We start from the raw sequence: 26,562 nt of genomic DNA on the forward strand, positions 1-26,562 counted from the left end.
CAATTACCTATCTTTTATGGTTCAATCTGATCCAAAAAATTATAAGCAGTTTGTGAACAGATTTACTGAAATTCTTGAGTTGATCCAGCGGGATGAATGGCGCTGGATACCATCTCGTTTGAATGTTGCGGATGAGTTACAAAATAAGGCAAAGGGCCAGCCTCGAAATTCGCTGGATTCATGGCGTTGCGTTCTTTCTGCATTTTTCCTGATCTTTGGCCTTGGAAATCTCCACAAATAGGGGATACGATGGAGGAGCTGCGTCCAGCAATCTCCATCGTCATGGGATTGTGCAGCAGCTGCTGCAGGTTGGAAGATTTATAAAATGGAACGGTTGATTCGGATTGTACATTGGTTCATAGACAACTAGAGTTTCCATCCCGGGACATCCCGCTACAAAAAATCCCGGAATTTAGAAATCCAGGAAAAAAATCGGGATTTCCCGATTTCCGGGATATTATTTTTGAAATCCCGAAAATCCCGAGATACCCGGGACAAAAAATACTGTTTCATTTCCAATTTGCAAACAGTGTAATTTTTCTTCTCAATAATTCTTCTCACAAAAGTTATTTGTTTCGAACGCGAAACCCAACTTAGGTGATAAATTCATATCATATTTTTATACCTCCCATCAGACATGATTTTTTTTTTCAAGTTCATTTATTTGGTTTTTTGGCGAACCCTCCTTCTCGGACTCGGCGATCATATATTCCAAAAGGGTACTCTACCCTCCGAGAAAAACGTGAATATTTTTTGTTTCTTGAAGTTGTTTTTTTTTCGAAAGAATCGATTCAAATTAGAATTGAATTGACTTCCAATTTGAAATCTGTTTTATCTGGCCTTTCTAAAATATGAACATTACCCCTGAACAAGGAAACTAAGGAAACATCGAAAAATCCAGGATCCCAGGATTTCCAGGACTATCTGAACAAGTTCATCCGAATCCGGGACAACGAAAATGTCCGGGAAATGGAAACTCTATAGAAACCAACAACCACTTCATGATTGATCCAGGTTGAGTAGAGAAGGTAGGAATCTACGGTTTGGATGCTGATTCAGCATAAACTCTACGGAAATTTTACACTAAAATTCCATAGAAAAGCAATCTAAAATCGAAACGCCAAAAGACAATCTTATGAATCGGCAGTCGAATCGCAAACGCTGAGACGATTCGTTTGTAGAATTTATTAAAATTTCTGGCAGTTGTTTATAATAAATTAAAACTAAAATGGTGTTTTATCTGAACAACATTTTTTTAGTACCAAATTTACATAAACTCTTCATAATGTGTCCAGTCTGTCTTGTGCTTCCGATGTAGCTCCCGTTGTGTCGGTTCGTTCGTCTAAAACTCCTTTACATACACACCTTACTCAGCAAAGAGCAGACATGATTTAAATGTTGCTCCATAGTTAGCGGAAAATATTACCATTATTTAACCCATTGTCGAGTGGGTCCGGATCCGGAAAAAAGCTCCCATAAATTCATCGCCATATCCTCACCCGACACTGGAAACGTCAGGACGGCCGTAATGACCGAAAAATGTGACTATCCTGGCCGCGCCCAACCAACCCCATCGCGCGCACACCGTCCGACAGGGGCCACATTTGGACCCACTCGAGCATGAAAATTGAAATAATTCAGCGCATCTTTATTACCATTTTCATCTCTGGCGGGAAAAAAATCTGCCTCGTTATGTGTGTGTCTCGCAGTTCTGGCAGAACGGAAAAAAAATCACATCCTCTTTCGTTGTACCAACTGATAGCGCTCGAAGCAAGCAAAAACGAACTCGGGGAACCGCAGTACCAGCGCAGCGCAGAAAGCGCCGCACATAAAAATCCGAATCGTCCGTAATTTTTCGCCTTCCTGAAGTGTATTCATCACATAAATCATGAAAATCGTTTTCAACGTATCTTTTTTTTCTCAACCCACCCCTCCCCTTCGCGAGTTCCAGTGTAGAGCAGAATGTGAAATGCGAAATCTCGCACGCGGAAGTAAGCTTTGTTGAGGCTGCTGACTGCGGTGGGGGAAGGCACTTACCAGCCCCAGGTAAAGAGGAGAAAGAAGTGTGCGTCGTCGTAATATCAAAATGCCATCATCATCAAATTTCGCTTCCACTTGGGCGGCGTCGTCGCGACATCCCGAGTACTGATGAATTACAAATGTGATCCATTAAAGACCCATTAAGGAGCAATTGGCGTGCAAGATCGATCGAATTGTTCCTCAGATATTACACGTTTGCAGTAAAATTTCTCCCGGAGAAGAGGACCTACAAAAAACGCTACTTCCGACTCCTCGGAGCATCGTCCCCAAGTGAACAGCTCTTCAGAGAAATGTGCCCTTTTTTCTCAAAAAAAAATTCCCGCTGCGTGCTAGCTGCTGACTGCCACCATAAATTAGAGTGAAGATTTGCTAGTCCCCCGGACTGTTGAAAGGAGCCCAACTCCGTGCTCGCCTCCGCCATGCCCAGCGCAGCACGGCGGAAACGAATGTGAGACGAGATAAGTCCACTGGAATGTGTTAGGAAGGATTTCCGTATGCTTCCTTTTTTCACGGGTGCGGTGGATGTGGGGCCTTTCTCTATCACTGCCTGCCTCGGTGACGGGCCATGGAGGTCGTAAATCTTGTGGCTGCTTCTGCTGGTTCATTTCTTCGGTAGTGTTTGGGTTTTTTCGGGGTTCTTAGCACACGAGTTTTCTGCCGAAAAAGCTTCGAATGTGCAAGTGAAAAATGATCAACTTGAGAGTGTTTCCAAATTGAGGCTTCTTAGGTTGATTGGCTGGTGTTTTTGTCTGCTGGTTGGTAAATGGTTCGATATAAATCGATTGCTTCAAGCTCTTTTTTCGTCAAAATAGCTTAACTGATGGCGAATTTCACGTTTACTCGTTTTCGGGGTTTGTAGCAACGCTTCAAAGGGAAAATAGCTTTTCCTAAAATACTACTAAAATAGCGCTACTTGTTTCGAGTAACTTTGGTCGGTGAAAAATACTATTCATTAAAAATACTTTCTTCAAAAAAAGCCAATTAAAAACAAGAAATATGAAATAGATCAAGATCAACAAGAAATATATCATTATTTATTCAGACAAAGGCCCAAGTGGCCTGTACGGTATAGGGTAAGACGGTATAATATGCCCCCCCTAAGGCAACTCCTCGATAACTTTTTACTTTTCAACGCAATTTATGCAAACTTTGTGTTATTTGGTAGTCCAGGAAGTCGCTAATGCATTGCCCGTAAGTAGTCATATATAAATATTACAGATAACACGTAATAAAACTTTTTTGAAAACTCGTAAAAAATGGATTTTAAAAAGTGCCTGGGCAATACGCCCCACCTTAACCAAAGACGTTTCATAGCCCTTCATTAGTATTTTGTCAACCACATAATAAAAAGGTTACAAATTCTTATGTGCTTGACAGTAAAAAACCAACATAAGTCCATTTAAGCAGGTTGGAGTTACATTTCAATATTGTCCATACAATTTGGAAGCAACTGATGCAAGCTCGCCGCGCTTGTGTCCAATTGGTAAGGGCATATTGTCCTGCCTACACTGGGGCGTTTTGGCCAGTGAAACATGTTTTTGTAAAACGTTACATTTTTGAAGATGGAAGCAATTTTATATTATATTAACCACTGAGAAAAGTTATTTTGTTGCCCAACTAAGTGGTCCAGTGCAAGTTTTGCGAACAGTATGCTAGCGTCGCTCCAGAATGTTGAGCAAACAAACATTAAAAGTTACATCAAAACTGTGACTTTTTGTATTTTGCAAATATTTTCATTATGTAATACAAAAATACTCCCATATTCACATAGGATGATGGTTTTACAAATATTTATAGGTACCAACTGAATTTGACCCTTAGTTAGTTATAGTTTTCTAGAAATCAAAGGGGGGCGTTTTGGCCAGGTGGGGCGCATTATACCGTTTTACCCTATAAGAGTCTTCTCTATTCGGCTCGGTCCATGTCTACACGTCACCAAGCACGCAGTCTATGGAGGGTCCGCAAGTCATCTTCCACCTGATCGATCCACCTTGCCCGCTGCGCAACTCGCCTTTTTGTGATTGTCAGATCACTGTCGAGAACCATTTTCACCGGGTTGTTTTCCGACATTCTGGTCACGTGCCCGGCCCACCGCAGTTTTCTGATTTTCGCGGTGGGAACGATGGATGGTTCTCCCAACAGCTAATGCAACTCGTGGTTCATTCGCCTTCTCCACGTACCGTCCACCATCTGCACCCCAACACAGATGGTACGCTGCACTTTCCTTCCAAAACTCCAAGTGCGCGTTGGTCCTCTACGAGCATTGTCCAGGTCTCGTGTCCGTTGAGGACTACCGGTCCAATAAGCGTTTTGAAGGTAGTCAGTTTGGTACGGCGGCGAACTCTATTCGATCGAAGCGTCTTGCGGAGTCCAAAGTACGTACGATTTCCAGCCACTATGCGTCTCCGAATTTCTCTGCTGGTATCGTTATCGGAGGTCATCAGTGAGCCCAAGTACACGAGTTCTTCTACCAACTTGATTTCGTCACTACCAATGCAAACTCGTGATAGATGGCTCACATTGTCTTCTCTTGAATCTTGAAGGACTCGGAAGGCATTTTTCAACAGGTTCGAAAGCCTCCTTTAAAAGGGTAGGAAGTCTCCTTTTAAGAGGCTTGGAAGCCTTCTAGAGGTCCGGAAGTCTTCTTTAAAACTTTCTTTTTACTTTTAACTTTGTTTTAAAAGACTCTTCAGGCTCCTTTCAAGAGGTTCGGAAGCCATCCTTCAAAGAGGCTCGGAATATTTCATTCAGGAAGCCTCTTTTTAAGTGGCTCGAAAGACTTCAGAAAGCCTTCTTGAAAGCCGAGGCTCAGAAACCTTAAAGTGTTTCGCATCCTTTCACCTAAAAGGCTCGGAATGCTCTCATAAAAACTCGGAAGGCTTCTTCCAAGAGGCTCGGAAGCCTCCTTTCGAGTGGTTCGGAAGCCTTTTTTCTAACGGCTCGAAGCCTTCCTTTAAGAGGCTCGGAATTCTTTTTTCAAAAGGCTTAGAGGAGTCCATTCAAAATACTCCGAAGCCTTCTTTTAAGAGACTCGAAAGCCTCATTTTAACATCCTTGGAAGCCTTCTTTTAAAAGGCTCGGAAGACTCTTTTAAACAAGCTCGTAAGGCTCCTTTCAAGAGTCTCGGAAGCCTTCTTTCGAGTGGTTCGGAAGCCTCCTTTCAAAAGGCTTGAAGCCTCTTTTTAGGAGGCTCGGTTTTTTTTTCTTCAAGAGGCTGTTAAGCGTCCATTCAAGATACTCATATGCCTCCTTTTAAGTGGCTAAAAAGCCGCCATTCAAAAGGCTCGGAAGGCTCAAAAGTGTTTCAAGATACTCTGAATCGGAAAACGCTTTTCCAGAAGCTTGGTAGCCTCCTCTCAAGAGCTCGAAAACCTCCCATCGAGATGCTTGGAATTCGGAAGCCTCCTTTCAAGTGGCTCGGAAGACTTCCATAAAATGGCTCGTAAGGTGTTTCAAGAGGCTTGGAAGCCTCCATTCAAGAGGCTTGGAAGCCTCCATTCAAGAGGCTTGGAAGCCTCCATTCAAGAGGCTCGGAAGCCTCCTTTCAAGAGGCTCAGAAACCTACTTTCAAGAGGCTCAGAAGCCGCCTTTCAAGAGGCTCACAACCCTCCTTTCGTGAGGCGCAGAAGCCTCCTTTCAAGAGGCTCAGAGCCTCCTTTCAAGAGGCTCAGAAGCCTTCTTTCAAGAGGCTCAGAAGCCTTCTTTTTTAAGAGGCTCAGAAGCCTCCTTTTTCAAGAGGCTCAAGCCTCCTTTCAAGAGGCTCAGAAGCCTCCTTTCAAGAGGCTCAGAGCCTCCTTTCAAGAGGCTCAGAAGCCTCCTTTCAAGAGGCTCAGAAGCCTCCTTTCAAGAGGCTCAAGCCTCCTTTCAAGAGGCTCAGAAGCCTCCTTTCAAGAGGCTCAGAGCCTCCTTTCAAGAGGCTCAAGCCTCCTTTCAAGAGGCTCAGAGCCTCCTTTCAAGAGGCTCAGAGCCTCCTTTCAAGAGGCTCAGAAGCCTCCTTTCAAGAGGCTCAGAAGCCTCCTTTCAAGAGGCTCAGAGCTTCCTTTCAAGGCTCAGAGCCTCCTTTCAAGAGGCTCAGAAGCCTCCTTTCAAGAGGCTCAGAGTCTCCTTTCAAGAGGCTCAGGAAGCCTCCTTTCAAGAGGCTCAGAAGCCTCCTTTCAAGAGGCTCAGAAGCCTCCTTTCAAGAGGCTCGGAAGCCTCCTTTCAAGAGGCTCGGAAGCCTCCTTTCAAGAGGCTCGGAAGCCTCCTTTCAAGAGGCTCGGAAGCCTTCTTTCAAGAGGCGCGGAAGCCTCTTTTCAAGAGGCTCGGAAGCCTCCTTTCAAGAGGCGCGGAAGCCTTCTTTCAAGAGGCTCGGAAGCCTCCTTTCAAGAGGCTCGGAGCTGTCTCACTTCTCACTCCTCGTTTTTCACTTTTCAAATGACATATTTGGCCAAACGTCCTATTCGACCGATTGTCCTATTTGGCCGAACGTCCTATTAGGGCAAATGTCTTATTCGGCCAAACGTTATATTCAACCAAACGTCCTATTCGGCCAAACATCCTATCCGGCCAAACGTCCTATCCAGCCAAACGTCCTATTCGGCCAAATGTCCTATTCGGCCAAACGTGCTATTTGACCAAACGTGCTAATCGGCCAAATGTCCTATTCGGTCAAATATCCTATTCGGCCAAACGTCCTATTCGGTCAAAAGTCTTATTCGGCCAAATGGCCTTTTCGGCCAAATGTCATGTTCGACCGAATGTCCTATTCGGCCAAAGTTCCTACCGTGGGGCATCGAAATCCGTACACTTAAGCACCTTAGTATATGAAAAAGTCATTAGAAAATAGGAATCGAATGTAAATAAAACATTTGTCATTGACACAGTAGCATAAAGGCTTCTACTTTTGAAGAGATTCACTTATACTTATTAAAAACGAAAAACATGATAAAATAATGAATAAAATCAACTACTCCTGACTCGGAATCCGTCCACCGTGGACGGATTTTGAATCAAAGGATCAAAATCCGTACAGCTATTTATTAACTAAATATTTAAATTGAAGCAGTCTGATTGACTAAATTACCACTGTAAACAGTTCGATACGCACCTTGATAAGCGATCCTTTCGATTTGTATTCCGCTTATTTTATGTAATGACTCGCAATTAGCAATTAAAACACAGATACTTTTGGTGCAATTATGCTCTACCCAAAAACAAAATGGCGGCAAAAACTCCGCGTTTGGTGGGTGGTGCTTTGTTTTGATTTTTATTGTTTTAATTCAATGCCTTCTTTCCATTTCTATGCCATAAAAGCTTACTGCCAAGTATCTGAACAGGATAGGATACATTATTTTTACATTAATTACCTTTAACCCCCTTTAATTTATTGATATCTCACGAGGTGGACGGATTTCGGTGCTGTACGGATTTCGGTCCCGCACGGTATTAGGCCAAATGTCCTATTCGGCCAAATATCCTATTCGGCCAAATAACCTATTCGGCCAAATGTCTTATTCAGAAAAATGTCCTATTTGGCCATATGTCCTATCCGGCCAAACGTCCTATTCGGTTAAACGTCTTATTCGGCAAAATGTCCCATTCGGCCAAATGTTCTTTTCGGCCACGTGTCACATTCGGCCAAACGTCCTATTCGGCCAAATGTCCTATTCGGCCAAACATCCTATTCGCCCAAGTGTCCTATTTAACCATATGTCCTATTCGGTCCAATGTCCCATACAGCCAAATGTCCTATTCGGCCAAATGTTCTTTTAGACCAAACGTCCCATTCGGCCAAATGACTTTCTGCCAGATGGGTTACGGCCTAATGGTTTGTTCGCCCTAGTGGCATTCGGTCAAATGGCTTTCGGCTGAATGGATTGCGGTAATGCTGGTAATATCATGCGGAGGAAGACAACGTTATCTCCCGTTATGTGCAACGACCAAGACGGAATATTCTGAGACAGATAAAACTGAAGTGGCCGCCAGAAGTCGATCACTAATTACGTAAGCAGTCCTGTTAAAAATGTTCCCATACAAATTATTTTTTGTTTATATGGAGAGTAAGAAAATGACAGACCCCCCCTGCTAACATAATTAGTGTACGACCCCTTGGTGGAAGCAACACTTTGAGACCATGTTGAACAGTGGAAGTGAAGGTCCATCGGCGAACAGAATAAGCATTAGCGACGATTAATAGACAAGCTTTGGAGCCGCGCGCACTAGATAAGGTTAGAGAAGCCAGTAAAGAGCTAACTTTCCAGGAACCAGGACCAGTTTTCCGCTAAAACTCTCAAACATGGCACACGCATACCAGGAATGACAATATTATGAAACTACGATGAACCTCCGATCTGTTTTCACAGGGTTCTAGTACTACAGTAAAACCTCCATGAGTCGATATTGAAGGGACCGTCGACTCATGGAACTATAAAATCCTTGGGAAGCTGTTTGAAGGGACCATCATAGTAACCCAGAAAATATTTTTAATATGGAGTAATTTGCTTCCATGAGTCGATATCGAGTCATAGAACATCGACTCATGGAGGTTTAACTGTAATAATCCCCTTTCAGGAAATCATTCGATCAAAATATTCTATCGGTGAAAACTTAAGAAAATTAGGTTTGAAGATTTTACAGGGGTTAGACATAAAGGTTGAGATAGGAAGAAATTTGTCGAAATTCAAATTAGCATAACTTTTCGTAAAATATTTCACTTTTGATAAAAATGAAACCATTGAATGCTAAATGTTTTCTAGGTTTTACCTCAGATTAAATTTCACATCGGTCTGAAGATAGCGGAGATATTCCGGAATTCCGAGGTTGGTGCAAAATGCATTTATTCCACTGATGCTTTTCATTATTTGAGACGTAAGCTTTGAATATTGTTTATGCCTTCTTCAGGAACTAGCACTAGTCCAATGCGGGCTATATGTCGATAATCCGCAAGGAATTCTCAGATATATGATCGTTTCCGTGGAATTGAATAAGGGAATATGAACGAATTGATAATCGAAATCATGGAAAGTCGTTGTTCAAGACGATGATTATAGAGATTTTTAGGATCTTAATGTGGACTGACTTCCTTAGAATTTGATTTTGTATAAGGGGCAAGCCAGAGTAAACGCGACGAGCGATGTGACGCGACAGTGCAATTAGACAGCTCATAATGCTTGTTCTTCATTCATGTGAGTCGCGTCGCATCGCATTTACTTTGGCTTGCCCCTAAGACGATGACTACGTAAAGAGTTTCTAGACCGTGAGATTCAATAGCCACTCTCTAATAGGTTTTCTGTGCTCCGGAATTGTGACAATTGGTTCAGGGAATATGACCAAATTGCTAACGAACCAAATTATGTTAATATGGGTATCAAACTTTATACGAGTCGATAACTATTAAGACATTTTCAAGATAATAATTATATCTGACTATCCATTAGTAGTTGTTTTCAGATTCGACAAGAATGCCATTTTATGTTTTTTGGACACAAGTTGCATTCACAACAGAAATATTATGACCGTTGTTGCTTATATTTTTTTCATTTGGTAAGTAGATTTGGCATTTCGATTTAACATGCATTTGATATTCGTAGAACATGGTTGAGTTACTATTTCTGGTTATTCACATTATATGCAAAGCTCTCCCAACCCATAGATCATTGCACTTGAAAGTATTGGATATTAAAGTGTTCCCTCTTGCTCTAGTAGTTATCGTTTTCAAAATATGAAAGCTAATATTATATAATTGCATGGTCTCGGTCCTTGTAAAGCTCTCCACATAGCGATGATGATGCCTTTCTCGTGCCTTTGTAAGAGTTAAAAAGCATACATGAAAGGTCCAAAATATCACTGATAGGTGGATAGGTCCTTATTTTTGAATCCGTTTATACCCATTTTAAAATTTTACGTCGAACGCAATTTGTTTTGAGTACATCGGATAATTATAGATGCCAGAAAAGTGATTTTTCTATACATTATTATTATGGCCATAACTTTCAAGCCCATAGTCCGACGTATGGCGTATTTTCAAAGGGAAATAATGGGGATGATGAATACCACCCTTTTCAAGCCAATCGGATATCACTGAACGAAAAATTATGCTAAATTGAATTTCGACATTTTTTTCCTATCTCAACCTATATATCTAACCCCTGCAAAATCTTGAAATCAAATTTTCTTAAATTTTCACCGATAGAATATTTTGATCGCATGCTTTCCTGAAAGGGGATGATTAGTACTAGAACCCTGTGAAAACAGATCGGAGGTTCATTTTAGTTTCATTATATTGTCATTCCTGGTATGCGTGATGGCATTGAGCAACTGTATGAAGTTCTACACCATATTATGTCGAACACATGGGAAGACCAGAAATTGCTTGCTGCTAGCAGGTTATGCGGCCTCATTTGTCAACTCTTAAAAAAAAAGGCACAGGGTCAAATGTTTACCCTGAGACAAATCCTTGACAAATTCTGGGAGTACAACTTGCAGAAACATCATCTGTTTATTGATTGCAAAGCAGCGTACGATTCAGTGAAATGAAATTAATTATGGCAAATTATGCCTAAACATGGTTTTCCGGCGAAGCAGATACGGCTGATTCGTGCTACGCCAGACTAATCGAAATTAAGTGTAAAGGTTGCGGATTAACTTCGATTTCATTTGTAACCTTAGATGGGTGATGAGCTCTTGAATTTAAAAAAAGTATTTTGTTTCCATTCAGTTTCATTAAAGGCATTGGCAAAACATCAAAGCACAAAAAAGTTGCATGAAGAGGACAAAAATATCCGAATTCGGATCAATGTTTTATTAACATTGTAATGCAACACGTGTTTGGCAGTGACATATTCAGACTTATGATTTGTTCGGTCAAACGAGATTTTCGGCCAAATTACTTGTTCCGCCGTATAACCAGATCGACCAAATGACCTGTACGGCAAAGTGAAATTTTTGGCGAAAGGACATTTTCGGGCGTTCAGTCAAAAATCATTTGCGGCCAAACGGCTTTTTCTGCCTAATAGTTTGCTTCGTCAAACTCCTCCTTCGGCCAATTGAAATATTCGGCCAACTAGTTTTCAGATGACAACTATAGATATAGGTCCACAGATAATTACCGGAACCGGTTCCGGATGCCCAAAACTGAGAATTGAGAATACAGCAACATGAACTGAGAAGTGGGGTACCGGGTACATACAATACACATGTGGAAGTATTGGCTTGAGAAATGGATTGCGAGTGATTTGACTATGCGTCCAATTTGGGAATCTCAAGCTCGTTCAGTAGCCGCTAGGTTGCGAAGGCCGACGGAGGTCCTTCGTAGCTTAGTTGGTTAAAGCACCAGTCTAGCGTACTGTAGGGTCATGTGTTCGAGTCCCATCGAAGGGAAAGTGGTTACCTCCAATACATTTTCCAAATCATTATCTTTCACATAACGTACATATTCACATATGAGTTTTCATAACATTGTAAATTAACGTCCAAGTCGGGTGGTTTAATCCCCGGAAATAGGCAATTACCTTTGATTGAACCCATCTGTGTAGTTTTTATCTTAATAAACTTTCGGACAAACGTTTAATTCGCATCGATTAGATGACTTTCGGAACTCGGTTAGATGACTTCCGGCCCGACGTCTTGTTCAACCAAACGGCATTCGGCCGAATTATTTTCAGCCGAACGACTTTCGGTAAAACGATGTATTCCATAGAAAAAAACTTCGAAGATTGATATAACATGAAAAAAAGAGTTATTAGATCATTGGATTATGACAAATTCCTTTTATATTACAGAATATTTTAAGCTAAATTTTCTACTACTGCAGATGCAAATTCATACAGTAATGTCTACATTAATCTTTGGATACCTCCAAATCCAGATTATTATATACCCCCAAAAAGACTCAAAATTAGGGTCTCCGGAATCAGTTCCGGGATGTTTCCTATGAATCCAAAGAGGTCAAAATTGACAATTAAACTCTAAAATTAGTTTCAATGTTTCTTTGCAAAAAATGCCGAAAATTGATATGGTTCTTGTTTCATCGATCGGAATATAATTGGGGACTTTATTAGATCTGTTTTAAAGCTAGGAAGAAACTTGGATGTTGGATGATTTTACTGTACTATAATTTTTTTAAACAATTTACTTTAACTTTCGCTCATAGTAGGAGTGGCAGAACCTCAGATCGTATTGGAAAATATTTTACATGTTTAGTCATAAACTCTGGCCCATTTATTCAAATTCAAAGTATCTCTTGAAATCGATTGACAAAACTGAATATCTTCTGCACTGTTACTTCCATTCTCCGGAACTGACTACGTCCATAAAAAAAAGTTTCAATATCAAGTGCTGTCCGGCTTCGTTCCTCGGTCGTTTCTGTTTACGACTGCCTTCTTCCATTACCGGTCCGCCAGAACTAGAACCCCCAGAGTATGTCATCATCGTAAAAACAAGACACAAGCGCCAGGCGACCAAGCGCAAACCCATACCATCCAGTGCAGATAGCCAATGGTCCGGTGCACTTTTTTATATGATTTTTTTTATCTCGTCTGAAAGATGCGAAACAACGCCGTAACGAAACACAAAACTGTCCGAATATGGCAAACAGTACGGAAAGTTCGGACCGGGTATAATTTATTGATAGTGGACGACAAGTACCAACCGACGCCGGGGCCGCTGTGTGAAAACATGGAAAACTATAACTTTTATGGGTTGCTCGATGTAGGAGCGGAGATAAAAAAAAAGAGTTGATACAATCGATCGGACAATACGAATGGTTCACATACTGACCATTTATTTCCTCGCCGATCGAAAAACGTTGTCGAACAGCGAGAAATTGGTTTTGTCAGTTGTACAGCACGGGCCCATCGCGCAGATGACTAATGGGACCGATTGTGGATTGTTGCTTGGATTTTGCGATGTTTTGTGCTTTCGTTCTGTTACTATCAAACCAATTAAACTTATTGTAAATCTTACTTGTTTTAGCTTCGCCGACCTTCATAATCAAACCTCAGGATCAACGAACGAACCTGAACGGAGTGGCCACTTTTAAATGCACGGCCTCCGGAAATCCACCACCATCCGTATTTTGGACCAAGGAAGGTTCTCAAACTCTGATGTTTCCGAATAACACCTATGGGAACATTCACATCTCCAGCCAGGGGTCGCTTCAGGTGCGGGGAGCCCAGAAGGAAGACGACGGGTATTTTGTTTGTTCGGCCTTGAGTGTAGCCGGATCAACTACCAGTCGGGCCTATCTACAGGTACGGTCGTGTACTGTCTCTAATTTATTAGCATGACACTTCATTTATCGCCATTTCCAGGTCACCAGTCCATTCGATAGCAGCCCCCCTCCGGTACTGCAGGAGGTTCCATCGAATCAGACCCTGCCGCGGGGCAGTGTCGCCATGCTTCCCTGTCGCGGTTCCGGGCCCACTAGTCCGAAAATCTACTGGAAGAAGAATGCAACCGATATCACCGCCCTTGGGTCGCGCTTTTCCATCATCCAAGGCGGGACGCTCAAAATTGACGGTAAGTACTTCGCAAGTCGCAAAAAAAATACTATGTAAGACGAAGACGACAACGACGACCACTTTGTTGTTTGAGATTATTAGCCATCTCGATCGGAAATTGCCGGTTTGCATGACCATTCAGACTTGGCGAGCCGGATGACTGACGGGAATGCAGATCAATGCCTCGGTGCGAGCGAGCAACAAGTGGCTTGTGGGTTTGTCGGTTCGACCAATGAGTGTTGTTCACTCAGCTGTGGGCACATTTCTACGTCGATGGGCAGTTTTCGATTGACGGAACCTGTAATTTAGCTGTTTGAGCTAGTTGCGGGTGAACTTTGACTAACAATTACCCAGGCGCGCGTTATGTTGCTATGTGGGGCTATAGCTGAAGTAATCCGTCAGTTGTTAAACTGTTGCACAATGTTGCAAAAAAAAAAGTGCTTGTACCTTTAAAATAGTAGAAACAACAATATAATTTGAATGATTCTTGTGTAGTAGGTTTTTCCAAGAACAAACTTTCAATAGCCTCACTAGTACTGTTCTACCAGTTTCCATTAAATCTTGCGAGATCGTCGATTGTTGGAAAATGTTGGTCAAATTCAGTATTAGAATTTAATTTCTAACTCACAAATGGACACGTTTCACTCATCGATAAATAAGACCATTCTTTAAAGATTTTTTTATCATTTCAAACTACCTCCCTTTTTTCTCACATTTTGCCAACTACTCCGGCGGCAGTGTCTGGTTGCTGTAAGCCACTTATCAGCCATCGCGAAATGTAATTACCGCTAACAATGAGGATTATATTTAATGCGTGTTGAAAAATGGCAGAATGATAAGACCCTCGCCGTCGCTCACTCTCTGAACCGGAAGGAACCATTTTCTTACCGCTTCTGATCAGGGGAAAAAGATTGAAAAAGTTCTTCGTTCGCCTGATGATAATGGTGATGACGGTGGGGACGAATGGCGGCAACCGGGAGGATTAATTTCTCATTTTTATCAGTTATATTTCTTCCGAACGGGGAGCAGCATTGTTCTTATCGTCGTTGCACAATGGTTTTATTTAGGATATTTCAAATTATTGATGGCACTTGTTGATAAAAATATGGGAAAATGACTAATGAGTAGAAATTTTAAGTTTTATTTAATATAAAAGAACTTTTAGAATTGCTTCTACTATGTTGGTGAGGCATCCCTGAATTGGATCATTCCACCTCCTAGCTGATTATTCATCAATCTTATCGATATGTGTTGACTACAAAACGTCTAAACCATAATCACAATTTTTGCTTTATAGAAAGAACTTCTCCCGGATTCAATTTTGACCAACTCTGTTCAGCAATCACCAATCTGTGCGTCGCCGGTCGTCAATCGGGCTGCAAGAAAATGAAAAATGACTCCCGTTCGTAATTAATTTCTGCAACTTGAGTAAGCGGGTGCAATTATTCAGGATTTTCTTCGCCCCGTCGCCGTATCAAAGTTTAGATTCTGTCTTCCCACTCGACTCACGCGATAACATCTTGATGGCTTTTTTATTCATCGTGAGCAGCCAGTCAGTGCTCTGATGCCGGAGCTGGAGCGCCGGATTACGCTAGGTGCCGTGACATATCTCACCGGTAAAATCTTTCACTTGGATAGCGCTCCGCTCGGAGCTCCGAACTGCCTGCATCGAGTCATTCCGGATGCAAACGACGTGCGAGAAATTTTCCACGACACCACACTTTGAATTCAATCAAACCGTCTTCGCCACGCCGCCGTGTGATCAACGAGAAGCAGCATCATTTACGTAGCTGGGAGGCAGCCAAAGTTTTACTTGCGGAGGCCAGTTCGAAATCAGCGGCACTTGTGGAAGAAAACGGTCATTGATTGTGATGATCATCGTGAGCTAGAACTAGAATTGGGTCATAAACGATGCTGCAGCATCTCCCCAGACTCCTAAACACGAGTGAAGCAATTTAGGTTTACTGCCTTTTTCGATTTTTTCCCTCGGCAGGTCCAATGTAGAGTGAGTCTATTGATGTGAAGGAACGAAGGAGCATATTCAATTTTATAGCCCATTTGCTTATCCCCTTTTTGAAGTCGATTCAATAATCGTAAAATCGAATTTCTAAGCTTTTTTAAACTTGAAAGCGGATCTACAAACGACACACAATGATATCGCCGAACGTTTGATGTTTGTTCGACGGAATATAACTCCGATGGAAAAACCAATTTCCAAAACATGGTTTGAATGACTGATTCTAATGCTCGACGAATTGATCGGGAGTCTGAGAAGCTGTAGGCTGATGAACGTTTTTCACAGCGTAAAGAGAAAAAGACACCAATTCAAATATGCTTTCGTTAGGTTCAGTAATCCGGAGGCAAATTGACCAACATTTCTACGCTTTCTTATTTTAGGATATGTCTTTCTTACAGTCTTTCTGAACTAGTTCATGGCCTATTAAACTGTTTCACAATCTAATCTAATCGTAGACATATAATTGTATGTAGTATAAAACCAGCATAAAACCAAAATGTTACTAGGAAAGATACAAAAATATATGAAAATATAAAAAAATAAAACATAAAACTTAAAAAATTGGGACAATGAAAAAAATGAAAGACAAAAATATGCAAAAAAAAATGAAAATGAGTAGATAAATATAAAAAAAATAAATACACAAAATTATTGAAAATATAAAACAAAAAAAATAGGGGGTCCCGTAGCGTAGTTGGCTACACGTTCGCTTCATAAGCGAATGGTCATGGGTTCGATTCCCAGCCCCTCCACCAAACCCTTGCCAGTCGCCAGAAGCACAGTCCGTACGGTGGCGTTTTGGGGAATGCGCCTCACCGACACGGCTGCCTAATGACGACTGACAAATCTGTTCTTCTCGGAGGCATTCCTCCAACGTACTTCGATTAATGGCAACCGAACAAAGCAACGATCACTGGATTCACCACATGGACAAATGAACACAATGGACTCACGATGATATGGACTGGCAACGACAACAATAACGAATTATGGAAATCTAAAATTCTAAAAATGGATTCTGTGTGGACTCTGTACAGCAGAGTACCACAGTAGATCACGGCACAGTAGCGGCCAAGAACACAAAATGCCTACCAAATAAATACACGAATAAAAAAAAGAAAAGAAAAAAAAAGGATTAACTTTCCCAGCGGGTTCGGGTCAATATGACCAGAATCGCACTTTCAAATTGTAATGCAACAATGTAAAGGTCTGAAACTTCTTGACTTTTCCTACTTCGTGGAAAACTATGTTCCTGAACATTGACCTACTTTGTACAACGTTCCTGAAGGGCGCACAAAAACGCACTTTACGATGTTCGGGTCATATTGACCCTGATTTGACTTAGCAATATCTTAGGCATTTTTCAGCCAAATTCACATGTTTATATACCCAAAATAATCGTTAGCACATAAATTTTTCGAAACTAAAATTGATTGTTGATCGGCCACACCTATAGCCTGTAATCGTCGGAGGAATATCGTCAGCTGGCCACTTTTATATGAACGAAAATGGCACACGAATATCGCGCATCAACGATTTTATAGCTTTTTTTCTCAGAAATATACCCAATAATATTTTATAGATGACGAAGCATGAATGCTGACAATATTTCTACGGATGTTCTAGCTTCTCCAAACCATTCTGCATTTCAGAGTCTTGGCCTTCCAGGTCAATTACGCTTGGACCGAAACCAATAGTAACCGATCCACACACAGCTTCATTAGCAATTGCGCTCAATGAAGTAGGATTGTGTGATCGTACCAGTTTGGTCGTCAGCCACTCGAGTTCAGTACAATCAAAGTTAAAGGGCCTCTCTTATGTGGTCGGTAAGGAATCTGAAGGAATCCCACCGCAGTCTTCCGATTTTCGCGGTGTGAACGATGGATGGTTCTCCCAACAGCTGATGCAACTCGTGGTTCATTCGCCTCCTCCATGTACCGTCCGCCATCTGCACCCCACCATAGATGGTACGCAACACTTTCCTTTCGAAAACTCCCAGTGCGCGTTGGTCCTCCACGAGCATCGTCCAGGTCTCGTGTCCGTAGAGAACTACCGGTCTTATAAGCGTTTTGTAGATAGTCAGTTTGGTACGGCGGCGAACTCTATTCGATCGAAGCGTTTTGCGGAGTCCAAAGTACGTACGATTTCCTGCCATGATGCGTCTCCGAATTTCTCTGCTGGTATCGTTATCGGCGGTCACCAGTGAGCCCAAGTACACAAATTCTTCAACCACCTCGATTTCGTCACCACTATAATGTACTTCGTCTTCGACATGTTGATTAATAATCCAATCCGTTTAGCTTCGCTTTCAGTCTGATGTAGGCTTCCTCCATCCTCTCAAAGTTACGTGTCATAATATCTATGTCATCGGCGAAACCAAATAATTGGACTGATTTCATGAAATTCGTACCACTCGTGCCGATCCCCGCCCTTCGTATTACCCCTTCCAAAGCGATGTTGAACACGAAAGACCATCACCTTGCTGTAACCCTCTGCGCGTTTCGAAGGGGACTCGAGAATGCCCCTGAAATTCGAACTAGGCACATCACCCAATCCATCGTCGCCTTGATCAATCGTATCAGTTAATCCGTTCTCCTGCATTTACTGCCATAGCTAGTCCCAATCGATTGTATCATATGCGGCTTTGAAGTCGATAAATAGATTATGTGTGGGCACGTTGTATTCGCGGGATTTCTGCAATACCTGACGTACGGCGAACACCTGATCTGTGGTAGAGCGTTCACCCATAAATCCCACCTGGTACTGCCCCACGAACTCTCTTGCAATTGGTGTTAGTCGGCGGCATAAAATTTGGGAGAGTACCTTGTAGGCGGCGTTCAGCAATGTGATTGCGCGGTAGTCGCTACAATCCAGCTTATCGCCCTTTTTGTGGATGGGACACACGACACCTTCCATCCACTCCTGCGGCAGAACCTCATCCTCCCAAACCCTGGTAATTACCCTGTGCAGCGCTCTAGCCAGTGCCTCACCACCGTGTTTAAACAGCTCTCCTGGTAGTTGGTCAACTCAAGAGGCTTTGTTGTTTTTCAGCCGGCCGATATACTCCTGGATTTCCTGGAGATTCGGAGACGGAAGTCGCATGTCCTGCGCGCGTGCTCCTAGGTCCATTACCATACGACCACCGTTGTCTGCCATATCGGCATTCAGGTGCTCTTCGTAGTGCTGCCGCCACCTTTGGATCACCTCACGCTCGTTTGTAAGAAGGTTCCCGTTTATGTGCCACTTCCAGCTGCTGCGCGTAGTCTTGGGCTGGGCTACCGTCTTGTAGCCGCCAAATGTTTAGCCGCGGCGGACGACTTCGACGTGTGTTGTACACAGTCGAGGGTTTTAAGCGCAGACATACTGCAACGAGGTAGTGGTCGGATTCAATATTCGCACTCCGGTAAATGCGTGCGTTCGTGATGTCGGAGAAGAATTTACCGTCGATAAGAACGTGGTCGATTTGGTTTTCTGTTACTTGATTAGGTGATTTCCATGTGGCCTTATGGATTTTCTTGCGGGTAAAGAAAGTGCTTCGGGCTACCATTCCGCGGGAGGCTGCAAAGTTTATGCAACGCTGGCCGTTGTCGTTGGATACGGTATGCAGACTATACGGTCGGATGACTGGTCTATACATTTCCTCCCTTCCTGCCTGAGCGTTCATGTTCGCTCCGAGCTGTTCATGAGCGTTCCGAGTTCAAAACTTTTCATATATCTCACCGGAGACACTGAAATCAATGAAAGTCGTGTTTATCGTGTATCTAAAACGAAATTTAAAAACCCAGATTAATCCACCTAGCAGTGATGATGCCTTTCTCGTGCATTATAAAATATATTGAAAGAATCACATTAGAAAGGTCAAAAAAGCTCTTTAGGAGAATAGATCACATTTTTTCGATCATTTTGCATGTTTTTGCATTAGTTAAAATGTATTGCCACCATTCTTGGAAAAATTTTTTTTTTTTGGTTTTGAATTTTTTTCCAAGGGGGGACCCTTGGGAAAAAACAATGATTTTTCAATAATTCCGAAATGAAATGTCCGATCGAGCCAATTTTCAATAGCAAACAATGGGACCGCATTTCCCGTCGAATGCAACTTGTTGCGAGTAAATCGGTTAATGCTAAATTCCAAAAAGTGTGTCTACAAAATTTGTACACATACACACATACACACACACACACATACATACATACACACATACAGACATCACCTCAATTCGTCGAGCTGAGTCGATCGGTATATGAAAATCGGCCCTCCGGGCCTCCTATCAAAATTTTGTTTTTGAAGCAATATTATAGCCTTTACGTACACTTAGTGTACGAGAAAGGCAAAAAAGGAACACAAACGTCAGTAACAGTTAATCGGAAGCAATATCTGTATTTGTTGTTTTTTTTTCTGAAACGAGATTGATTCGTGACTTCTGTTTAGACATATTTTTCTTATAGCTTTTTTCTTTAAAACTCTGTTCTACTCCTCCATGATAACAAGTCGCTCCACAGAATTTATAACTCGCTCTACATCCAATGCGTAATCATGATCATGGGCCAAATGCTTGTCGCGAGTTTTCCTTGGATTTTCGTTAGTTAGGTGTATTTGCTGATCGATGTCAACATTTCCCAATGCAACTTCTCCAGCAACATCTAAATCAACATTTCAACTGCTCCAGCAATGGTCTAAATCCAATGGAGTTGCTTCTTCGATCGATTAAACATCTATTTTCATCGGATTTGATATTATTCCTGCTGGTTCAACCGGGAAAAGCGATGGAGCTTCGAAATGCCTTAACCCAAAATGGATTTAATAGCTGGACTTTGTTATCATTGTTCTTATAAACATACCCTTGTGATTTATTTCTGTGATTTGTAGAAGCAGAGTTGGCGAAATGTTTGAGCAGATTTGACTGTTCCTATTGATACCCGGTTTTGACAAAACTCGATCCAGGGTCTCACATCCCTAAACATAATTTAATATACGCACTTCATCAAATGAAAATAAGATGGGTAAACAGCTTGCCAATTCAATTTTAAAGAAACTGTTTTTGGCCTTCGCCTTGTGTAAGTTGTTTGCATGGTTGGGGTGTCGGGGGTAAAATGAACAGGCGGGGTAAAGTGGGTAACGGCTTGTGTATCCCCTGTTTATGGATTTCTCGTAGTATTTTCCATGCTACACCATAAATAAAGCATTTCATGCTCTCCTAGCTATTTCAAATCATGAAATATCTATTAAACAGCAAAATTTTGCGCGCTTTCTCAAAATGCTAATTTGATGTAATTTCGGCACTGTTTCATTTTCCATGAAAACACTGAGTTAGTAGTTCTAAACCGAAATATCGTTCACATCGTTCATTTTGCTTGTTATGAAACGGAACTGGTTGATGGAAGATAGTTTTTTTTAATTTTTTTTTTCAAATTAGGTATTATTTGAAAAACATGTAGCAATGGGGATAAATTGCCTGCCCAAGTAACACAACTTGTTATATAGACGTTTATAATGCACATATGATACATAGTATAATGCTTTTCTTCATGAATGCATTACCTTTTTTCGTACACTTATAAGCCCAAAAAAGCGCAAAAAATGGCGTCTTATAAAACATCGTTCTTGCCACAAAATATGTTATCCATTCTATCTATATAACTAATATATAGGGTAATTCGCCAAATCTCGGGTACTTATTCAAAAGGACGTATGTGATTTTGTAAACAAAGATTCAGACGTCGATTTGTCCGATCTGATTGCCCTTCCACGCAAACCATCACCATAGACAGATAAGGGGAAGCTTGTGCCATGTGCCATGAGATCGGACAAATCGACGTTTGAATCTTTGTTTACAAAATCACATACGTCCTTTTGAATAAGTACCCGAGAAATGTTGAACGGCTAATTTCTTCGCCTATTGTTGAACGCACATGCATTTCTTATGGGAGTTCAACAATAGGCGACAAAATTAGCCGTCCAACATTTGGCGGTTTCCCCTATGTGTTATATGAGCATTATATAACATACTATAACAAATGAGGTAAAGAAAACGTCATGAAATACTTTTATAGTACATTTTTATATGTTATACATTAGTAATAATTTATATTATTAATACTAATAAGTTGTTATTGAGTTATACAAAAGTTTTAAATATGCCCTTATTCGCAAGTATATTTTGAGCCACGCAATAATTATGACAACAAAAATGACATTTTATTTCGTTTATAAATTTATATTTTGATTACTTAATGGCGAGACATGATGCGCATAGAGTTGATTTACAGCAAATTTATTTAAATTATAGACTGAAATGAGTGCGTACTTGGTGGGGGGAAATGTCTTTTTCCCTTGTCGTTCAAGATTTATTGTGTAACTTTCCATTATACTCGCTGAAAATTCTTTGGCCATCTATAAAAGTAAAGAAAGCATTCAAAAAAAATTGTTTATTGATATATATTCCGGTAGAACATCCCCAACATGGCAATGGAGTCTTTTCGGGAGACATCACAGTGCCAATCAAAATGTTTGTTACCAACCGTAAAAAGTCGACTTTTTAAAGAAATAAGTTTTCCATAATTATGTGTTCCATAACTAGATGTTTCCCTCTTATATAGACTCATAATACAGGGTAAACTGAACTCAAAAAACACAAAAAAAAACAATGAGATAGTTCATTCGTAAATCCCATTATGTGTATGTTTGACCGCGTTTTAGTCATAATTTTGAAACGCAAGAATCAGACGGGTCAATTTTCAATAGTAAATAATATGATTATAACATGCTAGAATAACGTAATACGAGGAGCAAAAATCTGTATTCCTGCAGCAGATGACGTTGAAAATATCACGCAATTGGAAAACTCAATTATTGATTGGTAAAAATATAACAATCGAATGTTCATTTTTGGAAGAGTCCCATTTCCTGTACGATAAAGGGTAAAAGAATTATTTTTTATCGAATTAATTATTTTATTGATAAAAGATAAAATAATTATTTTCTTATCGAATTAAAATAATTATTTTCTTATCGAATTAATTTAAAGCAAGTACTATTTATTGAGGGGGGGTCCCGTAGCGTAGTTGGCTACACGTTCGCCTTACAAGCGAATGGTCATTGGTTCGATTCCCAGCCCCTCCACCAAACCCTCGTCAGTCGCCAGATCCGCAGCCCATACGGTGGCGTTTGGGGTACGCGCCTTACCGCACGGCTGCCTGATGACGACTGACAACTTGTTCTTCTCGGAGGCATTCCTCCAACGCTACCCGGATTAATGGCAACCGAACAATGCAACGATCATTGAATACACGACATGGACAAACGGACACAATGGACTCACGATGAGATGGACTGGCAACGACAACAGTAATGAATAATGTAAATCTAAAAATAAAATCTGTTTGGATTCTGTACAGCAGAATACCACAGTAGATCTCGGCACAGTAGCGGTCAAGTAACACAGAGTGCCTAACAAATAAATAAAGAAAAAAAAAAAATATTTATTGATAAAGTATCATTGTTTTCCAGCCGACACTGTATTTTGTCATCTATTTCGAAACATCGCCTTGTTATACAAGGATGTTGTAACTACGTTCAAAATTAGCTACGGATACAGCTTCATAACATATTTAAAACGTGCGTTATTATGAGTGAGTTATTTTAATACAGTTACAGTTAGAGGTGTGCGCCGCCGCGCCACGCCGCCGCCGCCGGCAGTTTTTGACACGCCGCCGCCGCCGACATTTTTGCACCGGCGCGCCGCCGTTTAAAATTTGTCACGCCGCTGATCTATAATTTTTCACGCCGATTCAAATTTGAAGAAGTCCGAAAAATTTCCTGATTGATCCCTACAACATCACGTTTAAACTCCATGGAAAGTTTTGATACTGGTGATTTTCTTGAAAATTCCATACAATTTTTGATTGAAATATCAAAAACTACTCTCCGTAAAAACTAAGAAAAAAATCGTGTGGAAATTGCGAAAAATTTCCCGTTAAAACGCAAATAATTTCTCGTTGAAATTGAAGTTTTGGTTGAAAAAGGGTCGTTCGGCAGAAAGCCATTTGGCCAAAGACCACAAGGCTGTAGATTGCTTGGTCGAATACATCGTTTGACCGATTAGACTATTTGGTAGAAGACTAACTAGCCTAAAGTAATTCGGCCGAAAATGCAATTTGTTCGAACAGTTCATTTGCCTGAAAACATCGGTTGATTGACTAGCTCAAAAGGCCGAGTATGCCCTTTTGGCCGAAAAGGTCGTTTACAGAAAGCACCATTTGGCCGATAATGTCGTTTGGCTGAATTGGTCATTTTATTTTAGATATTTTCGAAGCATTATTTATAGAAACTTTTGAATTTCGCCGAAAAATGTGATCAACTTCCCAAGACAATGCTTCAAGGTGATTATACAATGAAGCCAGAAATCGGCCATTTTGAAAACCATGTGCTTTTCAATATTTTTTCAAGAGCACGAAATGAAAGAACCATAACGCGTATGGGGCTGATATAATGGTAGATCGTTTGCTTAGTTATGCTGAACAATTCTTATTTGAGTTTCGGCACTGTAGGAAAACTATTACGCCAGATTTGGGCTTTTGGAAATGTGTGTAGATAAACGTGTGATATATTTGATATTCACCACGGGCTTCATTCTATAATCACCTTAAGGTGATTATACAATCAAGCCATGTGGTGAATTTCAAATTCACCACACGGTTTTGTACTCCTATTACTTATCAAGTTCAAATCTAGCGTAATAATTTTCGTAAAATGCTGAAATTAAAGTTGATTGTTAAGCATGAGTAAGCATCTAGATCTAGATTGAGAAAGTCAACGTTAAAGTATTCCTTCTTTCAGTCACAAGCTCCTACAATTATGAAGATTTTCTGTGTAAATTTTGAAGAGTACTCTACATAAAATCAACAGGAAGTTTCCGCGGATTGGAATATTATCGCGGATATTCCGAATATATCGAATATATTAAATTTGGAACAACTTCCAATGAGATTGTCAAGTAAAATCAATTTCAAGTAAAAGAATTTTTCGCTTAAATTCCAAACAATTTACCTTGGGAAATCCAAAGAGCTCACCTTGGTAATTCCAAAGAATTCTCAAAACTTCAAAGTATCTCCCGTGGAAAATCTGAGAATAATTTCCAAATGAATATTCTGGAAAAAAAACTTAAGGTGGTTATACAACAAAGCCACAAATCGGCCATCTTGGAAACCCCGTGCTTTTTTAAGTGACTTTATAACTTTATAAAGACGACTAGCTTGGCATATATTCGACTTGAAAACAGAGAATATATCGGAATATCCGCGGAAGATTCTCTGGAATTTTTACGAAATTCTTCAAAGTTTCTGCGGAAGACTGTTCAAAATTTAGATTTAAAAATCTTTGGCTTTTAACGGAAAATTGCACAAAATTTTTAGGGATTTTTTTTTATTTCTACAGGAAATTCTATATATTGTCCATAAGAAATTCTTGGGAAATTCGATTGGCCGTTTATCCTAACAAGTCGTCTGGTCGAAACGATCATTTGACCACAGAAGTCATTAGACGAAAATGCCTTTGGCCATTTGGCAGAAAATGTTATCTAACATACGTCCAAATGTCAATTACTGAATGGATAATAGCACAGCATGAGCCCTTGCACAAAACGTAGGTGGAGTTGTCAAGGTCATTGTAGATTCTGCCCAAACCTACAATTAGGTACTGAATGGATAATAAAGTCAACAATGGCCACTCGTTTGGCGAAATGGCCTCTTCGTCAAATGACAGGTGAACAGAATTCCGTAACCTTTTTTTAATTTTTAAGGCGATACTGGGCTTTGAGCCAAAAGTCATCTTGCCAAATTTCACATAGCCGAGCCGAACTGAACGTTTATCTGAATCTGTTATCAGGTCGAAAATGGTTTGACCAAAAATATAGTTTGGCCGAAAGTGACATATAGCCGAAAGAAACATTCGGCTGAATGGGTAATTAGACTAAAAAAGATGTTTGACCTTACAGGTCATTTGACTGAAAATGCTGTTAGACCGAAAAAGTTGTTTGACCGAATAGATCATTTGACTAAAAATTCATTTTGGTAAAAATGGTCATTCGGTAGCAAGAGCCATTTGGCCTGATTTTCTGTTGAATAACCATTTCGGCCAAATGACATTTTCTGCGAAAAGTGTCATTCGGCTGAATCGATCATTTAGTTAAGAAGTCGTTTTGCCGAATAGGTCATTTGGCAGAAAATGCCGTTTGGCAGAAAGGATATTTCCGGGCCAAATGGCTCTTTCTGACAAATGACCACTTCACAAACGAAATTTTCGGTCGAATGAACTATTCGGTCTGACGATTGTTTCGACCAAACAACCAGTTTGGTTAACTTCAGACCAAATAACCATTTTGGCTATATGTCGATTTCTGCCAAACTACATTTGCGCACAAACCGTTTGGGACCTAATGATAGTTTCGGATATACGTTCAATTCGGCTTAGGTTGGCTTAAAACGACTTACAAAGTAGAGAGGTTACGAATTTTTGTTCAATAAGGCCAATCACCGTAAATGTAATTTTGCCAAACTGGTGAAACGGAACATTTTTGACCGTTACAACATTTTTGGCCAAATGGCATGTTGTGTCAAACGGCATTTTGGCATATGATCTATTCGGCCGAATGACCTGTTAGGGAATACGACTTTTTCGGACAAATTATCGGTTCGGCCATGTTTTGCTTTCAGCCAATGGAATTTCCCAAGAATTTCTTATAGACAGTCGTTAGATAACTGCAACATGTTTACGTTTCAGTTAGTGAATGCTGTTCGATAACTGCAACGCATTCTAGACATCAAACGGTTGTCAGTTGACGTCAAATGCAATAGAAGTGCAGTTAAATGGGTTGCAGTTAAATGGCTTGCAGTTATCAAACGTCTTCTGTACAAAGAACTTCTCTTAGAAATACAAAGAATCCTTAAAAATTCCGAGCAATTTTCCGTTGAAATCCATAAATTTTATTACTAAAATCTACATTTTGAGCAACCTTCCGCGAAAATTGAAAA

The 26,562-nt window shown here is 40.7% G+C and overlaps 1 protein-coding gene across 3 annotated transcripts in view; it reads left to right on the forward strand.

Annotated features, from left to right (window-relative positions):
• Positions 1-26,562, forward strand: part of LOC134225836 (protein sax-3) — a 979,605-nt gene that overhangs the window by 898,290 nt on the left and 54,753 nt on the right. For all 3 annotated transcript variants that reach the window (XM_062706210.1, XM_062706209.1, XM_062706211.1), the window contains 2 exons: positions 12,991-13,268; positions 13,329-13,536. In XM_062706210.1, the coding sequence (XP_062562194.1) occupies positions 12,991-13,268; positions 13,329-13,536 (486 nt within the window). The remainder of the gene's footprint in view (positions 1-12,990; positions 13,269-13,328; positions 13,537-26,562) is intronic.

This window comes from Armigeres subalbatus, chromosome 3 (assembly GCF_024139115.2).
Source record: "Armigeres subalbatus isolate Guangzhou_Male chromosome 3, GZ_Asu_2, whole genome shotgun sequence".
NCBI classification, from domain to species: domain Eukaryota; kingdom Metazoa; phylum Arthropoda; class Insecta; order Diptera; family Culicidae; genus Armigeres; species Armigeres subalbatus.